Consider the following 14,659-nt stretch of genomic DNA (forward strand, 5'->3'; position numbering starts at 1 on the left):
GGGCCCTCTCAAAGAACCCTAAAAAGGTTAGCTAGACAGAACTTATATTCGAGAAGTCAGGTCAACTCTACTTCAGCAAGGTATGTTCTTGGTAATTTGATCTTTAATAATGATGCTTTCTCCCACTTTTCCTCAAACAGATGTTAAGTTAATGCACCTGTAATTTCCTGTATCCTTCCTGGAATACTTCTTTTTAAAACAATGGTACATCACCCACTTTTTGGTCCTCCACCATGGAGGCTGATTCTAGGGACATGTTACATATTTCTCCAAAAAGGCTAGCAATTTCAGATTTGAGTCCTTTAAGAACTCCAGTGTGGATGCCATCCATATCCAGCATTTGTTCATTTTCAACTTCAGTAAGGCCCATAAGGGTAAAGGTGTCTATTCTTTAAACATGTAAGTACTGTATCTGCCACTGACAACCACCAAATCCTGATTGTTATGTACTGAAGTTCTCACCCTGGGCCAGCAGGGGGATACTATAGATAGTTATGCAAATGAAGGATCAAAAGTGACGTTCAGTGATTGGCTAGTTACAGAAAATGGTCACTGTTGCATTCTAGTGGAGCTCTATATAAACAGGCTGACTGAGCTCCTCAGTTCAGTTCTGTTCCAGCTTACAAATAAAGAGCTGCTTTGGAAGAATCGCTGTGTCGTCTGATATGTTCGCCCACAACTTAATACTGATAACCTCTGAGCATTTATTATTATTTTTTTGTAATTCCCTTCAACGCTTTTGTCATTTGTTGACTATAAACACAATCCATCGCAATGTTCTTCTCTGCCAGATATCCATCAAGATTGTTGCACAAAGAGATGTGTTCTCGCTTTGCCCTATTTCTTCCCATGGGCTGCTGCTCAGGAGAATATCTTTGTGAATTGTGCCTCACATAGGCAGACATATCTATTATGTCTAACAAATGATACACAAGTTATAATTAAGAAAAAAACAAAGGGAAGCTGTCTGTTTATACAGGACACAGTGATGTATAATGCAAAGCAATTAAACATACATAACCATAATAACAAGTTTGCATTCAGCAGTGCTGTTGACAAATTTCTGTATCTTTTGTGTGTACAATGATAGACCCATGCTTTTTCCATTGGATTTGCACTTCCTTTCATGTTTGTGTGACTTTTCTTTGAACTGATGATTAAAACTACAACCATTTCTTTTTTCTTTCAACCCAATAACAGCATTCAATTAACTCTTCATGGATTTATCTGACACGCCTAAGGAGAGTGTTTTCAGCATTTAAAATGTATGACCAGGCCATTAAATGGTGAAATAAGTAATGTTTTAATGAATGATTTGTAATTATTTTTAAATTAAAGGTTTCTCACCAATATTCCTCAAATCCCCATGGAGGTTAAGTGGCACATAGATCTTGTTAAGCACTCAAATTGAGCCAGACTTTATTTAAGTAGTACGAACTTTAAATAATGGCATGTGTCAATATCTGGACCACATTTAACAAGTAGCACTTAAGCAAAAAAACTTGATTTTGTCCGTGTCCGTGTTTGTTAAAGCAGGTTCAGTAGAAGAGGTTGCATTATTTTTCTGTTGCGATTATGGGGGTGTCAGGTTGGGTTTGTAGCTGCAGACGAAGGGTAGCTTCTTTTTGCAATCAGAGCCGTCCCACTTACCCTGGCCTGCAAGAAAAGCAAGTAGTGAATAAAAACAAAATAAAATCCAATAATTCATTAGAAAAATATTATCTTCTCATCAAAAATGCCAAGCACCTTGTAAGCTTATTCAATTAAGCTTTTGTCTAATAAAATAATAATAATAATAATAATAATAATAATAATAATAATAATAATAAAATTTTATTTATATCCCTCCCTCCCCAGCCAAAGCCGGGCTCAGGGTGGCTAACAACAATAAAATAATACAACATTCTAAAATAATTTCATTATAAAATTAATTCAAATCAAATTTATGGCAACCATTGGGCTAGAGTTCTGTGAAGAATTACCAAAGAAGGGGGTCAGGCTGTGCCTTGGCCAAAGGCCTGGTGGAACAGCTCTGTCTTGCAGGACCCGTGGAAAGATGTCAAGTCCTGCAGGGCCCTAGTATCTTGTGACAGAGCGTTCCACCAGGTTGGAGCCGCAACCGAAAAAGCCCTGGCTCTGGTTGAGACCAGCCTAACCTCTCTGTGGCCTGGGACCTCCAAGATGTTTTTGTTTGAAGACCGTAGGTTCCTCTGTGGGACATACCAGGAGAGGCGGTCCCGTAAGTACGAGGGTCCTAGGCCGTATAGGGCTTTAAAGGTTAAAACCAGCACCTTAAACCTGATCCTGCACTCCACCGGGAGCCAGTGCAGCTGGTATAGCACCGGGTGAATGTGATCTAGCAGCGAAGACCCCGTAAGGAATCTCGCCGTGGCATTCTGCACCCGCTGGAGTTTCTGGGTCAGTCTCAAGGGCAGCCCCACGTAGAGTGAGTTACAATAATCCAGTCTGGAGGTGACCGTCGCATGGATCACAGTGGCTAGGTCAGGGCGAGAGAGGTAATATATATATAGCACTATATATAGCACCCATTCAGTTTATGAAATCTTGAAAATACCCTCTGGGGAGCAGAGAGGAAAAATAGCCACATGATAGGCAAAATGATCTGCTCCCTTCACTGCAAACAGGAATCAATTGTTTCGCCTGAGTTTTACGCTTAAGAGAAGATTGTACATGTGCCACAAACTGGGTGAGTGATTTTCTTTGGGCAGCTCACTTTATATGCATCTGGTACCCTTACTATTTCAGGGGGACAGGAGATGTTACAGTTTTAGTGTGGTAGAGGTGGTTTGGGCACACTAAAATGCATTTGTTTTCAGGGCAAGAAATGTATGCTCAAATTACTTCCACCACACACAGAATGATATGGCCATCATAAAAGCCCTTTTGCTAAAGCATAAAGAACAGAATAATATGACCACTCTTCTGGAATTTCTCCCCGATGGAAGTTGTGTGCTCCAAGCCTTTCTGGAGCACCAGTTATGTCCTCAATAGGTTTGCCAAACTACTTTTAAAAGTTCCAAGCACCATATGAGCCTGGAGAACGTAAACTTTGCATTTGAACGTAAACTTTGCAATTGGGGTTTTGACTGAAAATGCACCTAAGGTGGATTGCACCCAAGGAGAATATGGATATTCATCCTGAAATAAAATATTGAGTGATTTCAAGGAAAGTCAAAACAGGTTTGCTAACGCTTGCCAAATTTCTCAAGACATGGCAGCCGCCAAATTTTCTACAGTGAAACTAAAGATGAATGTAGATGTTATCCCAAAATGAAATCCCTGGACAACCAACTGCTGCAATGTTGTTCGGCTGGGCATTTAACTCTGATTTGAACTAGTTTGATAAAATTAATGCCTAATCTGAGGAGGGTGGGAGTGAATCAGCTCTAAACTTCCTTTTTAGGGAGCTCACTCCATTCTGCAATGGAACTTTGATGCAAATTGCACTCAATGATGTCCTAAAATTAACATCAGCCTGTTGTATCTAATGGCATTTCAATGGCACAACGCAAACAAAACACAACCAACATGTAAAGTGTTAAATATCACTTTAGCTTAAAGTATCAGTTGCTGGGAAAGTGACCAGAGGAGTATTTAATACTTAGAATTTTGAAAAGTGGAGGAAACCTAGCTTTCTGGGATGAACTAAACAAATACATATATCATATTTGTGGATTACAATGTACCTCCTAGATTTATCTTTAAGCAGATGCGACTGTGCAGAATACTGTTAATTGCTTCCCCAAAAACATGAAGAATTGAGCTCAGTGGACGCTGAAGGAAATTTGCCCCGGAGCCATCCGTCCATTCTAGCGAAGATCCCTGCAGAATAACCAAGCAGGAATTGAATGAAGACCATCGCACCACCCGGTAAACTGTTTAGGAATTTCCATATTCAAGCATGACTGAAACGGAATGAGCGAGAGGCGTTTTCAAAGGAATGCGCACAAAAGTCTCTTGCATGAAGTGGGGTTTCCATACTTTTAAAGGGCATGAATAATGTGCGGTGCGTAATTTATCAGATGGATTCTCTGCAAACAGATTGAGATTTTATGGAATCTGCCACTCTGCATTGTTCGGTGAGCACAGCTTATTCCAAGAATCTAAGCAAAACCTTTTAATTAGATGTCACCTAAAGCTCTGCTCCATTATTAACCATGTTAGACAGGCTTCTCTGTCAAATATTAATGGCAACTATGACTTTTAATTCTGAACGTGCTATTTCGTTAGCTGAAAACATGAGCACTGAAGCGTGGGAACATGTTTCGAAGCCTGGTTCACACACTCAAGCAGAGCTGCATTCTGCGCCATAGAGGAGTTGGCACATACAGTGGCGGAGCTTCATGCTCCAGCACTGGGGGGAGGGGCAGAGAGCAGGCAGGGGCAGGGCTGGTGCCGGCCTAGGGGTGTGGTGCCCAGCACGGGCGGGGGGACAGCCGTGATGGCACCCCACCAGGATTGCACTGCTGGGGGCGATGCGCTCCCCCTACACACCTCTTCCTTCATCAGTGGGCACATAATTTCCTTGCTGCAGGGCTGGACAAGAGGGTGAGGCTGCTTATCTGTCAATCACCTGATGTCACTACAGTGCCACAGCTATGGGGGGGGGGATGTCTAGCCAGATTTCTTTGCCCCGGGGGAAGCCTCCAGAGGAGTGCCTTTGAGGTTTCCAGTCCCTTTGCATGTGTATGCAAATGTGTGGGGTGTGTCTGTGTGTATGTGCCAAACTGCCAGGGACAAGAAAGCCAGCGGAGGGGGCTTGGAAGTGATTTGAGAGCCTCAGACATTAGAACACCGGACTGATGGTTAAGATTTAAAGGGAAATAAGGACTGACATAACCCGAAACCAGGAGGAAGGGACGACGGACAAAATTATAAGAGAACTTTCTTTTGTATATCTTTTTATTTCTTAGTAATATTAATGAAATAATAGATTGTGCTGGAAAGGATTTAATTGGCTTTAGCAGAAGATTTGAAGGTGTTAAGTACAAATATGGTTCAAATTCTAAAATTTAAAGTTTATGGGTCTGAGGGAAGATAAAGTTAACAACAAAAGTTAAAAAGAGTATGTAAAAATGAATTAGGATAAGGATTTGCTGATTTGAATATTTTAATGGGAATACAAAAAGGGGAGGTGTGAGGAAGTCAAAGAAACAAGTTGATGAGCTTAAAGTTATAAAAAAATGGATTTGTTTTAACTTTCTATTTTCCATTTTTCTATTTTTCTTGTTTTTTGTTTTTTGTATTTTTGTTTGAGAGTTTTCTTCTGTTTTTTGTTTTATTATGCTTTTTTGTATTTTTGATTTTGTAAAATTTCAATAAATATTATTTTTAAAAAAACAAAAACAAACTGCCTCTTTGACCCTGGTGAAATAAAGCCCAGTTTCGCTCCTGGTCACTGTTACACCATGTGGTAATTTTTGTCCACATGATTTGAAATTGGATTGCAAAGGCAGAGGCAGAGGCTGCAAAGCAGCAGCGATCGGTTGGTTGCTGTGTCTCGCAGAGTGCTCAGCAAAGGGCTCCACAAGACCCAGCAGCCTTGGATTGTAAAGGTAAAGGTAAAGGGACCCCTGATCATTAGGTCCAGCCGTGGTCGACTCTGGGGTTGCAGCGTTCATCTCACTTCATTGGCCGAGGGAGCCGGTGTACAACTTCCGGGTCATGTGGGCAGCATGACTAAGCCGCATCTGGTGAACCAGTGCAGCGCACGGAAACGCCGTTTACCTTCCTGCCGGAGCGGTACCTATTTATCTACTTGCACTTTAACGTGCTTTCGAACTGCTAGGTTGGCAGGAGCAGGGACCGAGCAACGGGAGCTCACCCCGTTGCAGGGATTCGAACCGCCGACCTTCTGATCAGGAAGTCCTAGGCTCCAGCATCCCTTGGATTGTACTTTGTCCTATTTGGGCTGTGTTATTTCCTGAGCTGAATCCTGGAACAATAGGATCCAGAATGCAGCAGTCTGATTGGTCCACAGGAGCCACCCAATCCAGCTCCAGGTGGAAGTGAATCAGTGACCTGATTGGCCTGCAGGAGCAGCCAATCAGGCTCCTAAATGAAGTGAATCAGCAACCTGATTGGCCTGCAGGAGGAGCCCGGAATTAGCCAGTCACGCGGGGCCCATTGTGTAAATAATATATACCGTATTTTTCGCTCTATAAGACGCACCAGACCACAAGACGCACCTAGTTTTTGGAGGAGAAAAACAAGAAAAAAAATATATTCTGAATCTCAGAAGTCAGAACAGCAAGAGGGATCACTGCGCAGTGAAAGCAGCGATCCCTCTTGCTGTTCTGGCTTCTGGGATAGCTGCGCAGCCTGCATTCGCTCCATAAGACGCACACACATTTCCCCTTACTTTTTAGGAGGGGAAAAGTGAGTCTTATAGAGCAAAAAATACGGTATATAGCTAGACGTTTTAGGGAAAGTTTCATTCATTGCTCCTACCAGCTGAATAAAGAGCACAAAATTCACAATTTCAGGCTGAGCCAGCTCTTTACCTGTCCCTCACCTGGCCTGTGGTGTAGGGAAGGTGGAAATGACTTGGCAAGGCAATGTGTGGTGTGCACACTGTGTCTGTGCCCAAATTCGCATCGTCCTGCCCCTCATTTTGAGGGGGAACCACCTATAGAACAGGGGTGATGAAGTACCTAGAGATCAATCAGAACACGGAAAGGATTGACAGCTCTTTCTTAATTAGCCACACTTTCGTTTGCCCAACTGCTTTCCCTTGGGAAAACTGTGGTTGAGCTGAGCACTGAATCAGAGCAAACGGCAACTAGGTTTTCTGTGGGTTGCTGTTTGTTCCAATTTATCGCTAAACAAAGGCAAACCGCTTGAACCCGTGTTTAGAAAGCATGGGACCAACAGAAGTGTGAACAAGCCCTCAGGCTTAGAGCACTGGGAAGAGTTCTGGGTAGAGGAGTTAGAATCGTAAAAATTGTGTCTGCAAAACATTTAAGTGCCATGTTTTGCTTTGGTAATGCAACTGTGCCGTATACAGTGGTACCTCGGGTTACAGACGCTTCAGGTTACAGACACTTCAGGTTACAGACTTTGCTAACCCAGAAATAGTGCTTCAGGTTAAGAACTTTGCTTCAGGATGAGAACAGAAATCACGTGGCGGCAGCAGGAGGCCCCATTAGCTAAAGTGGTACCTCAGGTTAAGAACAGTTTCAGGTTAAGAACGGACCTCCGGAACGAATTAAGTTCTTAACCCGAGGTACCACTGTATTTTTTCTTCTCTCCAGAGTTGTGTGGAGTTACCATTTTTCGTGTTGTGCTAGTTGGACTTGCCTTTTTGTGGCTTCCTCCTGTCCAGAACTGGGCCGTCTGTTGTCCGTGGTAAGTCGCCAGACTTACAAGGAAGTCATTGTGTTCTGCACTTGAGACGCTAGTCAGATGTCCACCTGTGACTTTGCGTTGGCAAGTTCTCTGGAAAGTAAATTGGAAATGGGAAGGCAACTGAAGAATGTGAGAAAATGCCTCAGGAAATGCTACAGTCGTATTTTGTATTGGAGAATCTGCATGAGGATCTCTGTGCAAATGACCACCATTTTATGCAACAGGGGTGAAAGAATATGGAAGCAGTGGGTCACAGAGACACAAACGACCCCTTACAGGAGACTGAGTGGGCCACTTTTATGCCACCCAATGGTACCATTAGGGGGCACAGGTCTAGGGCCTAACATGAAGGGTGGGGAGCAGTCACTGCAAAATCTTTCCTTTGTGTCTCCTTTCCTTTTTACTATGGGACGCTGGTAGCGCTGTGGGTTAAACCACAGAGCCTAGGACTTGCTGATCAGAAGGTCGGCAGTTCGAATCCCCGTGATGGGGTGAGCTCCCGTTGCTCGGTCCCTGCTCCTGCCAACCTAGCAGTTTGAAAGCAGGTCAAAGTGCAAGTAGATAAATAGGTACTGCTCCGGCGAGAAGGTAAACGGCATTTCCGTGTGCTGCTCTGGTTTGCCAGAAGAGGCTTAGTCATGCTGGCCACATGACCCGGAAGCTGTACGCCGGCTCCCTCGGCCAATAGAGCGAGATGAGCACCGCAACCTCAGAGTCGACCGCGACTGGACCTAATGGTCAGGGGTCCCTTTACCTTTACCTTTACCTTCCTTTTTACTAAGCAGATACACTGCTGCAAACTGAATCCCCCAACAGTCATGGCCACCATCTTCTTTTCCTCAGAGTGTTTTGCCTCTGGACTCTGGGAAAGAAAGATGCTTTGGCAGGTGGGAAGGACTGCCCCTGTAGCGTTTGCCCGCTCATTATGAAGATGTCATACTGGGGGAGAGAGAGAAAGGGTTAATAGGCTGACCAATAAGAAAGCCCAGGGGCAGAGCCTAACGGTGTTTAAGGCTCAGCACAGGGGTTTTGGCAGTTAGTTTGGTTGGTTTCTTGTGGGTGGGAGGCATAGGAGTGAGTTAGAGACAGAGGGGAGACGGAGAGAGTGAATTGGATTACAGTGTTTCAAAGTATTTAAAACTTGTTTGCGTTCACAATAAACTGGAATCTGAATATATTACCGGGGAAACCTGGTTGGTGGCAGTGGAAGAGATAAGCCATGGTGGTGCAGGGTCAATAGTCCGTGGAACGACCGGGGGCTCTGTGTGAACGCCACAGGCAGGTCCATACGGGAGAAGACAGTCCCTAAGATAACCTGGTCCCAAACCATTTGTGGCTTTAAAGGTAAAAGCCAAAGCCTCAAATTTTACCTAGGTACAAACTGAAAGCCAATGAAGATGCATAGGATCTGAAGAGAGATGTTCATCAAGGTGGATCCTGGTTAATTTCTGAGAAGCATCCTCTTTTTAAGTTAGATATGACTGTTTTGCATGTTTTAATCATGCAAAACTGAATTTAGTAGCACCATGGCGACTGTTTCCAGTTGATTCAAGAACATTTACATCTCACAGCAGGTCCTGGGTGCTACTTAAAATTAACTTGAATGCCATAGCCCCCTTTCCCTTTTTCATGCTTATTTTTTGTAAAAATGCTTGAAGAACAAAACAAAGTAGAGACTTGCTTCTTTTCTGCAACCTAGGAAGGGAGGAGCGTAACAGGGACTTTGCGCAGCACAAAATCTAAGCAAGGAAGGATACAAGAAAGATGAGCCCCCAGAAAAATCTTCATTTTGAAGATGCCCCCTACCTCAGCTTCTTCCCACGTCTCTCGGTTCTGAACAAACATGTAGCACTGGCCCAGGTAACTTATCCAACCATCAAGGCAGCCACCTTGGCAAAACAATTCTGGCTCGACCACAGAGGAGTCACGGGATACTGGGACCTCATTGTCCCCGGAAGGAGGCTTGTTCCAATCAAAAACGTTTCCCAGCAAGAACCGGCGTTCGCGGGACTTGACCTCCGGAAGCCCATTGCCTGGGGGGAAAAGTACAAAATCAGACACCCCATGAGAAACACCCCCAATTATTTTTAAATAAAAGATGAAGACCCTAAATAGGGTGGAAATTGAAGAGTTGGCAAGGCTAGTCCTCTGAAGCACTTTCAAAATGGCTCAGTCAGGTTTTATTCCTTGCAAAGCGGACACATTAACAACAGGTTAATACTATAGTATTCCTATATATTGTCTTCCTAAATGAGATTTCTTTGGGGGTTGGGTGGTAGATTCCCCCATAAGCTCTACATTCAGTGAAGTGTTAGAATTTGAGCTAACTCAAACTCATGAATTTAGCAAGGGCCAGCCTGGCAATGACTTGCTGGGGATGGGTTACTGAAGAAGCAAAAGGCTGATTATAGCTTTTGCGGTAGGACTGCCCTTGGCTGGATGTAAGCAACAGGAAGAAAAAGATGGACTATATGGAATTGGTGGAAATGACTGGCAGAATCCGAGACCAAGGTGAAGAGTTGGTGGAAGAAGGTTGGAAAAAATTTAAAGTTTATTTACAGAAACATTGTAAAATTAAGGAATGTTAGAAGGATGGCGGAATGAAATAATGTGGTTTTAGCAGAAATGATATAAAGGAGTAAGTAAAAATGGATAGTTAATTGGTGAAAGAAGAGAATGTAAAATCACAGTATATTATGATAAATTATTAGGATAAAAGCAAAGTTGGAAAGGATTTGCTGAAATACCTAATCTGAATTAGAATACAAAAAAGGGAGGTGAGAGGAGGTCAAGGAAGTAAGTAAATGAAAGTTAGTTATGTAAAAGGTATGATTTGTTCTTTTTTTTCTTTTTTCTTTTTTCTTTTTGTCTTGTGTGATGATGTTGGTTTTATGTATTGTTCTGTTTTTTTATCTTTTTTTATCTTTTAAATTGACATTCTTTTAAATTTTTTTTTTTTGGTAACCTTTTAAATCTTAATAAAAATCTATTTAAAAAGAAAAGAAAAAGTGTCTTACAGCAGGACTGAGGAACAGGTGTTGCCAGGGCGACTGGGGCTGGGGGATACTGGAAGTGGAAGGGGAAGCGCTGTTTTGTGCAAGTACTGCTGAGAAGGAGAAGGAGAAACTGGGTAGAACTTCACGTGGGGACTGATGGGAAGCAACTATGATGGCTGGCTGGAGCAGGCTGTGACAGAGAGACAGGGGCATGGCGCTTAAGATGCCTGGGAATCCAATGTTGTGCTGCTGGAAAAGACAAGCCGTTCTGGAGATGTAAATGGTTTGAACTCTCTCTGTAAACTCAGGTTGTGAGTAAACCTTCATTCTTAAAGGTACCAGTTCTCCGCTGTGCCTCATTTTCCCCCAAGGAAACACGAACCCTGGTTAAGTGCCAAGACACCCAAGACTCCTGCTACTGCTTGGCAGAGATTTGGGTGGCCTGGAACAATATTGAGGTGAATGCAAAATTTTCCTTAGAGGCTGCTTGCATCCAATCAACATCCGGTCAATCCTAGTACAGTGGTACCTCAGGTTACATACGCTTCAGGTTACAGACTCCGCTAACCCAGAAATAGTGCTTCAGGTTAAGAACTTTGCTTCAGGATGAGAACAGAAATCGGGCTCTGGCGGCGCGGAGGCAGCAGGAGGCCCCCTTAGCTAAAGTGGTACCTCAAGTTGAGAACAGTTTCAGGTTAAGAACGGACCTCCAGAGTGAATTAAGTTCTTAACCTGAGGTACCACTGTACTTCATCATTACAGCCACTTATCGAGGCATAACCCCAAACCTTACTCCCAGATACTCTCCACTGCCAGAGCAGTGAGGAATTTTTGGGCGCAACATACTACAGTTCCGTTTCCTTTGAGCCAATGGGAAGTTCACTGGCATTTTGTAGTACTTTCATTCATTTACATATACAGAAGTGGGTCGTAAGCATAGTTTCACAGTTCAGTCTACCCCAGTAGACTCTGCTTCCTCCATTGGGGAGAAACATGGTTCCTTCTTCATTCCCTTGCAATCCTAAAGCTCTGGCCTTTGTCTCAACTGCAGACTTAGCTCCCTCTCCCCGCCTGCTGGGCTCCAGGGAAGACAAAAGGGTGATTCCACTTCCTGCCTTTTCCCAGGTTATCAGCCCATAACCTTCAGTTAACACAGGAGCATGTCCTGGCAAAGATTTTGTCTAAAAGGGTTGTGCAAATCAAACCACTTAGTCCACGTTCTAAAAGTATCTAGTTGTACCACTGCCAGTGTGGGAATATAGCAAAAAGTCAAGGTGATGTATCAGGAGATGGGTTCACATCTAGATCACGAGGCACTTTAATCTCACCTTCAGATACAGGGAGAAGCAGCACTCCTAGGTAGAGCATCAAAACTGAATGTGGCTTCATTGCCAGTTGGTAGCAGAACTTTCACCTACAGTGAAGGAAAGACTGTTTGCGTGAACATCTGTTTTCATGTATGAAGATCAAAATTCTGATTTTCTTCCACATTAACAGGCACCTGAAATTGAACTGAGCCCATTTAATAATAATAATAATAATATTTTTTTATTTATACCCTGCCCTCTCCAGCCAAGGCCGGGCTCAGAGCGGCTTACAAACAATAATAAAAACAAGAAGAATGATTACAACTTAAATACAAAAATAAAATACAACATTAAAATAATGGAACATTAAAATATTAAAATGTAGCCTCATCGCAGGAGGAGAAGGAAAAGAAGAAAAGAGAGAGAGAGAGAGAGAGAGAGAGAGAGGGAGGGAGGGAGGGAGGGAATCAAATTGGCTCCAAGCCAAAGGCCAGGCGGAACAACTCTGTCTTACAGGCCCTGCGGAAAGAAATCAGATCCTTCAGGGCCCTGGTCTCATGAGGCAGAGCGTTCCACCAGACCGGAGCCAGTGTTGAAAAGGCCCTGGCTCTGGTTGAAGCCAATCTAACTTCCTTAGGGCCTGGGACCACTAGGGTGTTGTTATTTATGGACCTTGAGGCTCTCCGTGGGGCATACCAGGAGAGGTGGTCCCATAGGTACGAGGGTCCTAGGCCGTGAAGGGCTTTAAAGGTCAAAAGCAGCACCTTAAATCTGACCCTGTACTCCACCGGGAGCCAGTGCAGCTTGAAAAGCACTGGGTGAATATGCTCCCATGGCAGAGACCCCGTGAGGAGCCTCGCTGCAGCATTCTGCACCCGCTGGAGTTTCTGGGGCAGCCCCACGTAGAGCGAATTACAGTAGTCCAGCCTGGAGATGACCGTCACATGGATCACTGTGGCCAAGTCGGGGCAGGAAAGGTAAGGGACCAACTGCTTGATGCGGCGAAGGTGGAAAAATGTCACCTTGGCTGTTGCTGTAACTTGCGCCTCCATGGAAAGGGAGGCGTCAAGGATTACACCCAAACTCTTAACGGAAGGCAATGGCACTAATTGGGCCCCCACAAGAGAAGGGAGTTGGTCCCTCATCCCCATGCCATCCCGAAGTTCTCAAATTAATTTAATTAGTTGATTAATTAATTGAGAAGACAGGTGCAACTCAGACATGACATGAATTTCCCAAACTGCAAGATTGTGAGCTAATTTTTCAGTAAAGTGGCAGTCTCGCCTAAAGCCTGATGATCAGGCAGATAAAAAAATGGATTACTGATCCATCACTGTGTGTGTGTGTGAGAGAGAGAGGGAGTAGGAGAGGGAATGCACAAAGGTGCAGAACATGTTCAGTGGAGCACTAAATATACCATGTCGTATCTTCTGTTACATAGGAGAACTGTGGGATGTGGGTAGGGATGGAAGGACCTGTCAATTTTGGTTTTCTCAGTTTCTCATTTTGCAATCTTTAAAAAAAAAAATCATTTTTATTGGTTTTACAAATACAAAGTACAAATAAACAGAGAATAAAAAAATGTATCTATATAGAGAGATTCTCTGGATCTCAGGACTTCCCCCCCATCTCCTCCATGGTGTCTCATTTTAAACATCTATCACTGCATATTCATCCATACTCCAATTTTTATATCAAACCATATTATCCATGGTAATTTTTACACTACAAGTGAAATCAAAATCCTGCGTTTGTTTCCATCTGCTTACAATGGTCTCCAAAGTAACTTACAAAGTTCCCCCATTCTTTTATAAAGTTTTTGTCCTCTCTCATTTTGCAAATCTTAAATGCAGTTCTCTATATTTTGCAGCAATTCACAATTTAGAAAACAACAACCTTCATCAGCCTTTTATTACAAATTTATCCTAATAAACACCGTTTCGACTAACGTCCAAATTTTTGCAGGCAATTTATCCTAACATAATATTATTTAATATTAGTTATTATGTTGTTATCACCAGTATCCCTTAACATTTGCACTTATGTAAACACTGGTTGTGAGTTGCACGACAAAATTCACATAACTGCGAATTGTGAAGGATTGCTGCGTTTCACTTTTCATATTGTTTTGGAAAGTTCAGATTTAATAGATTTGAATTCAAAGGAGACCTGAATCAAATCTCTCCTCCATTCCTTGATATGGGTGGTGACTCCATAAAGAGGAATACTTGTATGCCACCTTGGAAGTTATTTCACATGTTTGAAATAAATATATGCATTTTAATGAAATGTCTATTTAGAGAAATACCTGTTTCGTAGATTGTTCCCTTTTCTTCCCTTCGTTTAACACTAGTAATGGGCAGCAGCAGTTTTAAGTAGTATTTATCCAACTTTTGGATGACTGGAGCTTTTTCCTTTGCATGTCTTTATTTTTATATATACTCTCCTCCTTAAGCAAAGGAGGGTGGGGGCTTGCCTTTGACGCCACTGTTAGTTTAATTGATGATCCCTAACACCTTTCACAAACACATACTTGAATCTTATTCATCCATGGAGTATGAACACAGAGAATAGACCTACTGTACTAACCAATGTAGGGCACATAGAATCATAGAATGGCAGAGTTGGAAGCATAGCTGTCAACCTTCCCTTTTTTTGTGGGAAATTCCCTTTTTCCAGTGCCGTTTCCCACTGCTTCCCACTGCTATCCCGGATTGTTAGATATCCCGTAGACTGTCCCCAGGACAGGTGAGGCTGCTGATCCCTTATTTTCAAATTTGAAAGTTGATATCTATGGTTGGAAGGTCTGCCGGGGCAATCTAATCCAAATCACTGCAATGAATTTATGAGTTTGCTCGAATTCTAATGCTTCGCTGGATATAGAGATTATGGGGATCTGCCCCCAAACCATAAATTATAATTAGATTCATGATTGAATTGTAAAGTCCACCCCCCTGCAATGCAGAAATCTCAACTAAAGCATCCATG

The 14,659-nt window shown here is 43.0% G+C and overlaps 1 protein-coding gene across 2 annotated transcripts; it reads right to left on the reverse strand.

Annotated features, from left to right (window-relative positions):
• Positions 1–1,279: 1,279 nt before the first annotated feature.
• On the reverse strand, positions 1,280–14,090 carry LOC309347920 (snaclec bitiscetin subunit beta-like). Of its 2 annotated transcripts, none has more exons than XM_081872912.1 (6): positions 13,980–14,090; positions 11,693–11,778; positions 9,175–9,401; positions 7,321–7,458; positions 3,708–3,843; positions 1,280–1,656 (listed from the first exon to the last, which is right to left on the reverse strand). In XM_081872912.1, exons 2-6 carry the CDS (start codon positions 11,751–11,753, stop codon positions 1,574–1,576), a joined length of 645 nt encoding a protein of 214 aa, XP_081729038.1. In that variant the 5' UTR covers positions 11,754–11,778; positions 13,980–14,090; the 3' UTR covers positions 1,280–1,573. The 2 variants fall into 2 exon arrangements, with proteins under 2 accessions (XP_081729038.1, XP_081729039.1); XM_081872913.1 differs by having other exon boundaries at positions 11,693–11,795; positions 13,980–14,084.
• Between the last annotated feature and the right edge of the window lie 569 nt (positions 14,091–14,659).

This window comes from Podarcis erhardii (genome assembly GCF_964252035.2).
Source record: "Podarcis erhardii genome assembly, chromosome: 8".
In the NCBI taxonomy this organism is placed as follows: domain Eukaryota; kingdom Metazoa; phylum Chordata; class Lepidosauria; order Squamata; family Lacertidae; genus Podarcis; species Podarcis erhardii.